The sequence below is a fragment of the Protopterus annectens genome, chromosome 6.part0 (genome assembly GCF_019279795.1).
Source record: "Protopterus annectens isolate FY-2018-M chromosome 6.part0, PAN1.0, whole genome shotgun sequence".
Classification (NCBI taxonomy): domain Eukaryota; kingdom Metazoa; phylum Chordata; order Ceratodontiformes; family Protopteridae; genus Protopterus; species Protopterus annectens.
The window spans coordinates 320,371,656-320,385,214 of NC_056737.1; the positions used below are offsets into that span (position 1 = coordinate 320,371,656).

The window sequence follows — 13,559 nt, forward strand, 5'->3', positions numbered from 1 at the left end:
AATTAATTCTGTCCCTCATACAGTCATAATCAAGAACTACTCATCCAGCAAAAATAGGTAAACTCACTTTTCATCCATCCATCCAATTTCTGATAACCCTTTGCCCTTTATCTAGTCATTGTGGTGCAAGAGCATGTCATTACAGCCAGTGATCACAAGGCTAGGAAGTTCATTCTGGACAGGGTGCCAGCATATTGCAGAATGCACATGCACACAAACACACAGACATGCATCTATGGTCAGCTAGCTAAGCTCTTGGGAAATGGAAGGAAAGTGAAGCAGCCAGGGTAAGCTTATACAGACAAAGGGAGGACACACAGAATCTGCACAGAAAGTACCCCAGCTGACAATCAGACTGGATAACCTTTCATTATGAGACAGCAATGATGCCACAGAGTCATTTTAATCGTAAATATACATATATATCATTTACTTCAATAAAAAAATCAGAATTAGTTCAAACATAGTAAAATAATTATTTTACATTTTATCACAATGATGATATAGTGGTGCACCAGTTGGGCTTTGCTTCCCAGTTTGGCTTCTGGCTGAGGTGTCTTCTGGGTCCACATTAATTTTTGCTAGCATCCCTCATATACATCCCAAAAAAGTATAGAACACCTAACTGGTGGGTCTTTAAATTGCCCGTAGGTATGTGTGTATATTCTGTGAGGGACTGACATCCTATCCAGCACTGATTCTCTGCCTTAGGATTTAGTTCCCCTGTGACACTGAACAGAGTAAAGTGAATATTATTGAATGAATGAGTGAGTGAGCAAAATATTTTGTCTGTAGTTAAAATTCCACCCCCCCCCCATAGTTTTCTTACTCATTTTCTTACTCATTGTGCAACTTTATTTACTCTGTTCGTCCAGCTAGCCATTGCTGTTGACTCACATCTAGCTCTGATGGAGACCCTGTGAACAGCCATTGCCACCCAGAGAGTTTAGTATACAAGTAAGAAACAGAAGTGGATTGCCAGACCTTTCTTCCATATCACACACACATGCAATATGCACACCTTTAGTTAAGCATTGCCAGTCCACCTACCATATCTTTCAGATAGGGGAGGATAACAGTACCAAAAGAAAACCCACATGAACTCAGGGAGGATTTGCAGATTACTCTTACACAGTTATGTTTCAGTACGTAAAAAAGATTCCATTTGCTGTAAGAGCTCCTGGGTATTAAGTGCGTTATAACTGTGGAATTGAACTGAGCAGAATGTTTCATTTCAGCTTCTATGGCAGCCATTCCATGATAAAACATTTCATGTACTAAAAACGAGGAAAACACAAAGAGCAAAAATTAAAAATAAATAAAGGTGGTGAGGATCATATAATCCACACTGCACTGAATGCAGTCAACCAAAAGCAAAACAATAGAGAAGCTGGCTAACATAAGTTCTTGATGCATTTCTAAGCAGCATAACAGTATGTAAATTAACAACCAAAGACAAAATGAGAGAAAAATTGTCAAAGATAAGCAAAGGTAGACAATGTTCTAAAGGTATTTTAAGTTGTGTAACAGTATGTAAATTGAATCTTATATGGGTATTTTCAGGTGAATTCTCCTCCTTTCTTTTACATAAACACGCATAGCATATTTATATCCACAAATCGCACATATCAAGCAGCTGTGTATTATCAGCTGTATGTAACTAGTTATCTTCACTAGCCATTTTCATCCTCCTCACCAGGTAGAGTGGATTACTTAATTTTTATTTTGGTAATAGATGAATCATACATCGATAACATACTGGACAATGTACATTTTCCAACAGTATTAATGTACAAATATTTGCTCAGTAAAAAACAAGTCCACCACTTCTTGGGAGCATATTAATCTGCTGTGAAACACAGACTGAAAAAATAAATGAATGTCCTCCATTTTTTACCCACACTAAACATGTCTTTGCTGTTTAATCAGCATAAAAGAAAAAAAATAAAATTTAATTAAAAAAAATAATAATGTAGGGGTGTATACATGCATGAGAGAGAGAGAGAGCAAGACAGAGAAAAATTCAGCGAGAGAGAGAGTTAATGAGAGAGAGAGAGACCTAATGCATACCTTTCAACTTCTTTGATCAAGAACTATAGATAAAGCAAATATCACCGCGGGAAAATTGCAAAATCAGGGACACATTTTAAACTTAACCCTTATTTTACATCAACATGTATTTTCTTTACCAGAATATCAAACATTTGACAGGCATGGGGGTATTCCAGTACTTTGGACTATTTGAATTGTTTCATCATTTTAATCACAATGAGACATGTAAAGTGTAGTCAGTCAAGAAAGTAGCTGAGATCATTGTGCATGCGTTTCTTTCAACAGATGTGCGGGTCTGAGTGTGTGCACATGTCTGTGGACATTAAATGCGTACATCAACTACATACCTACATTTTAGATGTAAAATACTTCCACCAGCAAGGATTACATATGCTATACCAAATTTGAAACATTAGACAGAGGAACTATTTTACATCAAAATGTTAAAAAGATGCATATACTAATACAAAAAAATCAAACAAATACAAAACAGTTTAACAGAAAGACCATTATCAAAAAGCAATAATGTCTACCAAGGAGGGGTTTATCATAAAATCACATACCTTCCAGGGGTGATGAGGCCCTACAGCTGTGGCATCAGGTCTCAGAACACCATTGGATGGTTTATTATTTCCCTGTTAATGCCACCCTGTCAGGCATTATTGCTTGATTATAAAACATTTTTTATTATTCATTTTAAAATAAATTCATTTTTAGACTGTACCCATTTTCTAAGTATGGTGCTATTTGTAGTGGACAGTACTGGGAAACAGAAGGCCTTATCTGGGGTCTCATCTCACCTTTGGGTGTTATGGTATTCACCAATATCTCACTGGTTTAATATGACTGCTTTCTGTGGCTGAAAGTTCTGAAATTCACTGATGCTGAACTGTTTGAGATGACTTATTGTAGCTTTGAGAACATGACATTCCACCACTATTTTATTGTGTTTTTGTAATCTTTCACTTGCTGGAATTTATTCATCTTCATGTTTAACTTCCACTACCTCTGTCATAGCATTTGTCACTACTTCATGTGCATCTATGCATGAAGCATACATATTAATATTCAAATTCAAATATGAGGTATGAATATGTATGCTTCATCACTACTTCATCTACATCTATGCATGAAGCATACATATTCATAATTTACATTTGTTTATACCCATAGAAGTTTTAAATATGAACTCCTTGCCCCCAGGACAACAACTACAGTGTGAGCTTATACAATTACTTATCAGAAAGAAGTGGAAAAAAAAAGAGTTGGTTATTTTCCACTGCCCTATGCCTTCTGTATTTTCTAGCATATTAAATTAAGTTAAGAAGAAAGCATGCTTGTTATTCATTCATCTTAATTCTTTTTTTTTCATTTCATCAAAATGCTCTATTATGTAGGTTTCCATGTAAGAAACTCTGATGAATGTCTTTGGTCATGAATCAGTAGTTTATGTATAAATGCCTGCATGATGTGGTACTTCCCATTTCAAAATATATAACTACACCCTCTCCCTCCCATCAGCCAATCATCTTTGTCTCTGATATGCCTAAGGAGCTACACAGTGAAGATTATCTCGATAAAATGAAGACTGTGAGCCAGACAATGGATATGAAAGAGGTCTTTACCACTGCTAAATCTAATGTCAGGCATCCTGATGTAGTGTTACGATGCATTTGTGCTGAAAGCATAAGAGGCCTGATACGGCAATGGCTACTTAAACCTAGATTAGTGCGCTTAATTTAATGCTCAGCTGAGGCCTTGGTGAAGTCTGTTGATCAACAGGTTGCTTGCACAGTTTGAAATTAGCTGACAGAAAATGGCAGAGCATGAAAGTTTATGCAGTCTTATCATTAACTTCCCATGTTCAGATCTGAATACAAAGCTATTTTTGTGTGCATGACGTACAGCAGGAGATCGCATGAATCTTCATTCTGTGATAAAGCATGTATATTTATGAATGTTGAAGGACTGTATTTTCTTACAATCTTTTTCCTTTGTTTCAGTATAGATGGTAATGTGAGAGTTTCACACAGTTACCGTGCATGGCTAAACACTTCCCTTGCTTGAAAGGATAGAAACTGATATTTTAAAAATGACAGGTCTTTTTGTACAGATGACTTAGTGATCTAACCTGCTAGATGACTAGAATTCTGCAAGATATCATCATTAATGTTTTGAATACATCATGGTTTTGAATATGTACCTCATCTTCAGTTTCTTAGTGAACACCAGGAAGCCAAATTTGGTGCCCCTTGAAGACAACAGGTGTGTGCTGTAGCTGTCTTCCAGCAACTGCCACCATTAGCCCCAATACTGGCAAGCGTTTCTCCTGGATGAAAACCAAGCTAAAGTTCCTGACTGATAATAATATCACAACAATACTGCAGTTCTATAAAACTTGTCTTATAAATTATACTGCTTCTTCATCATTAAGCAAAGAAAGAACTGCATCCATTTTTAAACTAGCTTCCTTTTCTAGTGGTCTTTCACTGTTTCCCAGTGCCCAGTTTCCTATTGCAATCACTTATACCAGCACATTCATTCTTCTATCTCATATTAATACCTCACTGAGATCAGTAACTTCATTACACCTGTATACCTCTTTCATTTTCACAGCATCGCCTCATAACTAATGTATGAGTCATCTGTTCTCAAGCATGCATATAAGCCTTTTAAGCTTAAATGGAGACACAGTTGGATGGATGACAGTCAGATGACACTGAGCAGACTGACAGCAAATCTGTCAACACCAGCAACACTTAGGGATGGAGGGGCAGAGTTATAATACAAAAGTATCAGAACACATCAACCTTGCATCACTTTTATTTTGTTGTCATTTTAGACTGTAGTGATGTCACACAGGGTGAACCAGTGACACAGTACCAGGATGGTGCTCATGATGACCCATAAAGTCAGAATACATGTCTTATACTGATATAGGGCAAAATAAGTAATGGACTTTGAAGCACTGGTGTCAACCCCTATCGTTTACTGTTAATATTTATATTTACTTTGCATGCTATATTGCATTACAGGTGTAGTAAATGTAGGTGAATGTATTTTGTAAATGTTTTGTAGTCCAGAGTATGCTTGCAATGGTTTCACAGGGGTGTCATGTTAAGTGTTTACAATAATATGGAGTAATTTATTTATATTTATATTACTCAAAAAGTACATTTTAATTTCACTCTGCTTGCATGCTTAGATAAAGTGGTCAGTGAAATGTGATTCCTATTTGTTATATGAGAGCATTTTATAATAAATATACCTGTTTTGGCTTACTGTTAAAACTACATACTGGCTAAATAGTGAAGAATGTCATACATGTATAAACAGTTAGATAAACAACATATTAAAGTACAGTTACCACTTGCCACCTTTCCACTAATACTGAAGGTTGTCTTAGCAATATCCTTCTTTCTTTCCAAATTTCTATGACATCTCTGTGGAGATGCAAGAGTGGTGAGCAAACTTTGTAGACTCCATCGTTTCTCTTTCCTGTAAATTGTTTACTCATTCTTTCATCTCACCTGAAGTTTCTGTTGACGTTTATCTTCCATTTTATATATTCCTCACACACAGCCCTCTGACAGACATCTCCCAAACAGCCTACTAAGCTAAAAGATTGGTGAAGCAAATTTTTCTACACCAGCTACCCACCAAGTATGAAGGAAATTGCAATGGCCAGTTTCAAGATTAACTGCTGTCTATACAAAGCACTACAAAACTTTAAAAGTAGCATTTGGAAGGGAGCAAACACAGGTAGTGGACCTACTAGATTTTAGTGTTAGTTATATCAGCAAAGTCAACAACTCACTGCATTCTTAGCTAGATGCTGTACTAACCAACCCCTTCTCTCTGCCCCTAACATGTCCTTCCAAAAAGGATAAAGTTAGCACACTTTCTGATCCCCCACATTCACATATTAAATTCAGTGCTTAGCACTAGCAAGATCTTTCTCATTTCCTTTTCATTAATGCTCAAATAATTAGTTTTTCTTCCACTGCCACTTACAATCTCAGACAAATATGTCCTCACATTTTGCCCATGTCAAATGTCTTCTCTTCTAATAGTTTGTAAAATATATTTACCTGTTTCTGTGGAAGTAAGCATTGATTTATTTGTCTGAACCAAAAGATACCATGATGACCAGGTAGGCCCTGCTCCATGTATCCTTGCCATACTTGGTCTCACTTCACTCTGCTACCTTACAGACAGTATCCACTCTCTCATCCTCTCCCACCCTTCCCTTTTCTGTCAGATCAACCAAGCAATTACATTTACAACTTTACCTCATTTCACCCTATCACATTTTTGCCAGACTGTCAGAATTCTATACACCAAACACTCCCCATTTTAGCCTCACACCTACCAGTCCACCTTCTTCACCTTCTTCTTCCTCTATAATCTACTCTTAATTTCCACAAACAAAACACCATGCAGCCTGCTTCCTCCATGCTCTGAACATACTCTAACAGCCACTGCTGTCAGACCCCTCTCTCCGCTCACTCTTGCCACATTAACCTCTGCAGTTACTCTTAAAAACCTTACCTTCAACTAATTAATTCCACACCCACTCTAACACACACTTCCACTTTAACTATAGTCCTCCATATGCTTTGTCAAATTGTACTCCTTACATCATCAATTCTTCACCTCAAATCACAATTTGAGTAACTCAAATATTTCAACTTTGCATGATTGCTTATCTCACATACTGTTATACTGTTCTCCATCAGAGACCATCATCCACTACACCATAACTCCCTTCCCTTCTCAAAAGCTACCTGTCTTAATCTCTACAACTCAATATATTCCTGACCTCTTTTATAGGAAAAGTAAGTCTAAAGTTAACACACAAAATCAAGTATTATAATTTAAATATTAATGTTTGTTTCTTCACATGCCACATCCACTCTGAAACATTTGGGGGATATTCATCCAAACCCTAGCCCTGCACATCAAGTTCCTACTGCAACTTCTTCCGTACCATTCAGTACTGCCAACTCATTTTCCCCCATCTACCCATTCCTCTGATTTACTTCTGTTTAACATAAATCTCAGAAGCACTGCAGCCAAACTCAGGACATCCATGCATGTCTAGCGTTTTACTTCCCAGACATACTAGATCTAACAAAAACCTGTTTCGATTAAGAGGTAACCGACAGTGAAGCCCCCCCCCCCAGCCTCAACATACTCAAAAAGGATAGGAAACATAAAAAGGAGGAGGACTAGCTATCATTTACAAAAACAACTTAAAATTCACTTCACTACACCTAAATGTCCCAAAACTCCAGAACAACATGCTACTACTATCTCAAGTCAAAATAAACCTCAGGAAAAAAAAAACATGTATCTCATCCCTATGTATTCCCAGGTAATATTAACTACCACTGGATGTTTGATAACATCCATCACAAAACATTAATTTCATGAGATATTAACACCGATCCCTTAATAAGGACAGCCTCAAAGATTCAGTAAACTTATATGGATTCTCCTGGCTTATAAATTTTACTGCTAGGCTAAGCAAAAAATACTAACAACGATTCCAACCTTTATTAGGTTCTAATGAACTATTATAAACAAAGTAAAATCTTATAGTCACTTGCCTGACACTATCGGTGATAACCTCCAAACGTATGCCATAAGGAAGCAATATAGGCCTCTTAAACAAGTTATCTGTAATCAATACACAATAAAACCAAATCTGACAAAGACCGATTCATCTCAACTCAGTCTAGCTACAATTAGACTGTATTACGAATTATGCCCCTGGACAAATCAGTCTCTTGTCTGAATGATGCTTTTCTGAAAATTCTAAATAATTTAGCCCTTGTAAGAACAAAAAAAAAATTAAAACCTAAAGCAGTCTCATAAATGTCAAAGGAGACCAAACAGTTCATGCTACAAAGGGACAAACCCTGGTAGGGATGGTACACAAATAAAATTGAACATAACTTTCAAAAGTTTAGACATTTCAGAAGCCTCACTAAGGAACATGTCACAACAGATAAGAACATTTATTACATTATCCTGCAGCAAAAGCACCCCAAGTAATCCCAAACTTTTGTGGGCATTCCTAAAAAGGGGATTGCCCCCAGGCCATGCTGCTACACACCTTTCTTCTTCCACTATTAATAATAAAACCTCCACTGACACGCATTTCAACTCCTACTTGATCCAGACCATCTTATCCCTCATGGAAGACCACTCTATCCCCTCATTTCCCACCATATTTGAGATACACTTACAGACATTTACCCTTCACCCTTTTCTACCACTACTATAAGAAAGTTGTTAAACTAAAATCAACAACTCTAGCTAAGGACAACTTTCTCACTGATTTTCTAAACATCACTAGATGTAGATGTATTTTCCGTCCCATTCTCCATTCTGATCAACTGGTCAATAACTAAAAACTATGTCCCTTTCATTTGGAAAATATCCGTTATAATCCTACTCCATAAAGATAGTGCATTCATTAAGTTTGCTACCTATAGACCCGCTCTAATCCTATGACCTCTTTCAAAAATACAAGAGAAATGCATTCATGTACAGCTCATGCATTCTTTAACTGATAATCTCCTGTCTAAAACCCAACATGGTTTCAGACCCAACCACGCTACAACTGCTTTTCTTGATTTCACTCACATTAACTCAAACAGAAGTAAAGGCAAATTAGTCTCCTCACTTTTCCTTGACTTATACAAAGTGTTGTGTTCAAAACAGTGTCCCATCAAATACTGCTCTCTAAAGTTGCATCCCTTTGCCACAGTCTTCACTCTCATTCCTGATACCATGACTACCTTTCAAAAACTAACAGGAAATTAAATGGCAACAAATCTCACACCATTCTAAACTGTCTCTCTTGGTGTTATGAAAGGCTTTTTACTTGTTCCCATCTATTTAACATTTTCACAAATAAACTTCATACCTTCACCAAACTTGCCACTTGCATACAGTATGCCGATGATTCAACCCTTATTTTCTCTGCTTCTTCCAAAACTAAACTTCAGGAGCTCACCCAAGACTCTTTCACTATCATTGAATCTTAGCTTAAAAGCTCTCAATGACTCCTCAACCCCAATAAAATAAACTTGTGTTTCACCTCAAAAGAATGCCTTAAACAGAAGCATGCATTACACATCACCTAATGCAAAAGCACAATAATTGATACAGTAGGCTAAACCAAACTAACAGGAGTCATAACTGACCAAAGTTTGACCACCATAAACTACAAGCCACTAATAAAACTAAAAAAAAAACATTGTCTTCCTGTACAGGCCAATGTAAATAACCCATGCCTAAACTGGGGTTACCAGAAAGACACAGCTGCCTTCTGGTCATACTGCACAATCAAAATATATTATTAGGTGTAAAAAATTCATCCTTTTGCTCTGAAAAGTAATCTTTAAGCATTGTAGATGAGGACAGTAAAAATATTATTGCATGAATCTAAATGGAAGAACATTGTTTGTTTAGTTATTTGAGAACTAGTAATTATTCAGTTCTGGTAGAGTAAGTGGGAGAGTGTGTGCGTGTGTGCATGCATGTGCACTATTGTTTTATTTATTTATGTATTACATTTTCTTCAGTTCTCACCTACCATCAGAACCACCTGAATGGACTTACTAATAAATAAGCAAACATAGTAGCTCAAGGTGCAAGCCTTTTCATGTCTCCATTGGCAGTTTCACTTAATTTCTGTTTTAGTTGTCTCTCTGAAATGTATGCAAAGTAAAACAGTACATCTCAAAAGGGCTGTGCTAACTGCTAATGCCATAATAATGTCTGCACCATCCTATTGCATTATGGACCTGTAATGTGGTGTTTCAAGTAGAGGATTTTACTGGCTTCCCTCTGTACTAAAACAGGAAATATTTTAGAATATATAAACTCTTGTTACAGCAAAAAAAAAAACTAAATGCAAGTAAGCTACAGAAAATTGTATTCGAGTGCATGCTTTATGTTATAAAGTTTAACTGTGCGTGGAATGGAATGTCATACAAGGCATCACAAGTCAGAATAAGGTAAGATGACTGATTACTAAGCTTACTTGGCCTGAGCATGAAGCATGGATGTTAGATAACTACACTACTGTACTTCATAACATGTCAAATTTGTCTTTATTGGCGGAACACGGGTTATGTGGTGTAGGGTTAGGCAGTTCAGAAAAAGTATTAACTCACTTTTTGTCCTTGCATTTATTTTGTAGCCTTCCCCTGTGTCTGAAGAAGAGACTGAAGAGGAAAAGCAGTTCAGAAATATATTCAAGCAACTTGCAGGTGATGTGAGTATTCGTGTGCAGCACACGCCAGTAGATGTGTTAAGAATTAGGAGGCTGGATAATAGTCTCATTACTATAATTATCACTTTACAAATTAGTCACTGGATATCCCAGTGCTAAGGTTTGTTCTAAAATGAGATAGCTATGTAGATTTGCCATTATTTGTAAGAGTTCTGCAAATGTTTCTTCAGTGATACATCCCAGAAGGTATTAGGGACTAAGAAACATCCTCTTCTCAGTGGTCAAAAGAAAACTTGTCCCCAAACTTCCTGTGTCTGCAAAACCTTAGCAGCAACTGTGCTATGGTGGTTTAAATTCTGCCCATGAAAAACAAAAAAGGGCACTCATATTTATCGACGATATCATTGAAACCAGAAAAGCAAGACAGGAAAGTAGAATTGCACCAAATACATTTTTTATATTCTTTTCTTCCACCTCTACCTTTATTGTTACCATAATGACTGGTTTGCTCTATGTTGCCATCAAAATGCTATCCCACCTGTAGCCAATTTTTTTTTACTAGTGAAAACTCCTGAAGTGGTACCACGGCTGAGGCTATGTAAAAAGGCAACTGAAGCATAAAAGTGAACGTGATTTATTTAGGAAACAAACAAAAGGCCTAAGCACATTGATGAGTGCTTTCAGCGAGACTTCGCCTTCATCAGATCATAAAGTACAAAGGTTCATATTGGTTAAAATAAAAATGAGTAGCCAATCATATTGATTACAACTGACACACCTTCACAAATTTGACAAATCAGAAGTACCATACATAAAACCAGGAAGTATAATAGCAATACATACATCTGACCAATCCTAGGTTAAGAAGAGATTCACATGACCAATAGTAAAAGAGTTAGGCAAAACATAGTTCCTAGTTTGAAACAGAGTGGCGTAAAAATGTATAGAATAAAAACTATGGCCATGTTAAACAAATGAGTGGAATCTTAATCGCCAGCACTTTTTAACCATAATTTAAGAAACAATTAAAATAACAATGAAATTAAATCAACAAGAAAATTAAGATTTACATAATTTATAGAATTTGCATAGCATATATAAGCATATGGCACATAGAATATGTATTGCCTCTACCTCGGTAGTAAATACACGTTGGATCTAATTAAAAACTTTCCTTTTATATGCAAAGTTAAATGTTCTGTTAGGAAAAAAGCTTCAGTGTGGGAAACCTTGCACAAATTGAATATATATGTATATGATATGAAATACTTAAAAATCAATACCCACAGTGTAATCAATGTAAATAAGTGATGAATATAAAAATACTTAAGTCCGTCCACTTTTATGGCTGTGGATAGAGATTAGACAATATTATTAGAAAGAAAAATCATCCCCATTCGTGATCACGTCAAGGCTGAGTGAAGTGATGAATATTATGACCAACTCATCTAGAGCCATTCGGCTCTTAGTTAAACTTCTAATGGACAATACAATAGATTATCAAAAAGAAAACAGAGAATCATGAATTTCAGGGTAAAGCCATCTGCATTTGTGGCTATGGCCAATCAAAATAGTGATTGATTTTGAAAACCAATCAATAAATTGCCTAGATTGCAAATAGCCAATTGGTAATTTGGCCAAAAATTACAGTAAATCCTATACAAAACTAGGGGGCTAAAAAACGAAGACCATCCATATACACGGCTACAGCCACTTCCGCATTCGCAGTTAGGACCAAGCAGTTAATTTGGCTGGATGGCAGTCAGCCAATCTAAAGTTTGGTCAGAAACCGGACTAAGGCCTCTTTAAAGCTAAAGACAAAAAACGTCCGTAATCGAGGCTACGGCTACTTCTGCTTACATGGTTAGTGCCAATCAAGGTAGCTGTTCAAGAGTAGTGGCTAATCCCCAAAAAGCCAATGAAATTACAGCTACATTTCAGTCAGCGAATCAATGGCTTGGTCGATGGGCATAGAAAACAAAAAGAAAGAGCCATTTAGCCACAAGGGGGACTAATTAAAAATGTATTTAATGCATTGGAGTTAAACCTAATGCATTATAATGTTAATTGGTGCTTAAAAATGTATAGAAATGTATAAAAAATCTATACAATTAATTATAAAGAGTATATGGAAACCGTATGTATTCACGGCTATGGTCACTTTCGCATTCGCAGTTAGAACCAAACAATGAGCACTGACTATGTGGCAGTCAGCCAGTCAGTAGTTCCATCAAAAATTATAATGAACCCTATGTGTATTAAAAAATAAAGGCTGTCCACATTTGTGGCTACTGTCATTTCCGCTTTCTCGGTTAGGGACAATCAAAACAGCTAGTCAGGAATAATGACCAATCTACCAAGGGCCAATGAAATTTCGACTGGGTTTCAGCAGCAAATCAGTGGCATGATCAATGGGGGGAAAGCACAAGGAAAAGGAACCAATCAACCAAAAGAGGGTACTAACTGATAAAGTGCAGGGTGAATTAGAATACAACATAAAACATTTTAACGTTAATTGGTACTTAAAAATGTAGACATATATAAAACTGATTCAGAGAATATGTGGAAAATTAAAACATATATATATAATGTGGGGTATTGCAAACTGATTAAATGAGCGTGAAATCTAATTGTATCAGTAAACATTCGACTATAACTTGTCATGTGAATAGTATAAATAAGAAGACGAACCTGTTTCAAGAGTGGAAGATCACAATGAATAAATTTATAGCAGCTACATGACAATATATACAGAAACATGTTTTTTACCATAATATACATGTGTATAGATGACTTCTTTGGAAAAGCAATTACACACAGCCTATCTGGACCTTGCCAAGGCCTTCGACACCATCCCCCATTCTGGAATCCTAGATAAATTTACTAAGCTGGGCCTTAATCCCTACGTCACTTGATGGGTTGCCAACTGGCTTACTGACAGAACCCACACTGTAAAAGTAGCCAACTCCAAATCCAGCTCCAGACAAGTGACATGTGGAGTACCTCAGAGTTCAGTCCTGGGACCACTCTTGTTTGGCATCTACTTCTCTGAAGTAGAGGCCAACACTAAGGGACTCTGGCTAACAAAGTTCACAGATGACTGCAAATTGGGAGCCATTATTGAATCCCCGGATGATGTGGATATTCTACAAAAGGGCCTTAGAGAAACAAATGATTGGTGCCAGAGCCATGGGCTCAAGCTCAATGCCAAGAAATGTATAGTTATCCCCTTTGGGAAAAACATGTACCCGTGAAT

At 36.6% G+C, this 13,559-nt stretch overlaps 1 protein-coding gene across 4 annotated transcripts in view; it reads left to right on the top strand.

Annotated features, from left to right (window-relative positions):
* The window catches only part of CAPN3 (calpain 3), a 673,389-nt gene that overhangs the window by 510,575 nt on the left and 149,255 nt on the right, over window positions 1–13,559 (top strand). For 2 of the 4 annotated variants that reach the window (XM_044074071.1, XM_044074073.1), the window contains 2 exons: window positions 3,574–3,669; window positions 10,271–10,345. In XM_044074071.1, the coding sequence (XP_043930006.1) occupies window positions 3,574–3,669; window positions 10,271–10,345 (171 nt within the window). The remainder of the gene's footprint in view (window positions 1–3,573; window positions 3,670–10,270; window positions 10,346–13,559) is intronic. The other 2 variants (XM_044074072.1, XM_044074075.1) reach the window with 1 other exon arrangement.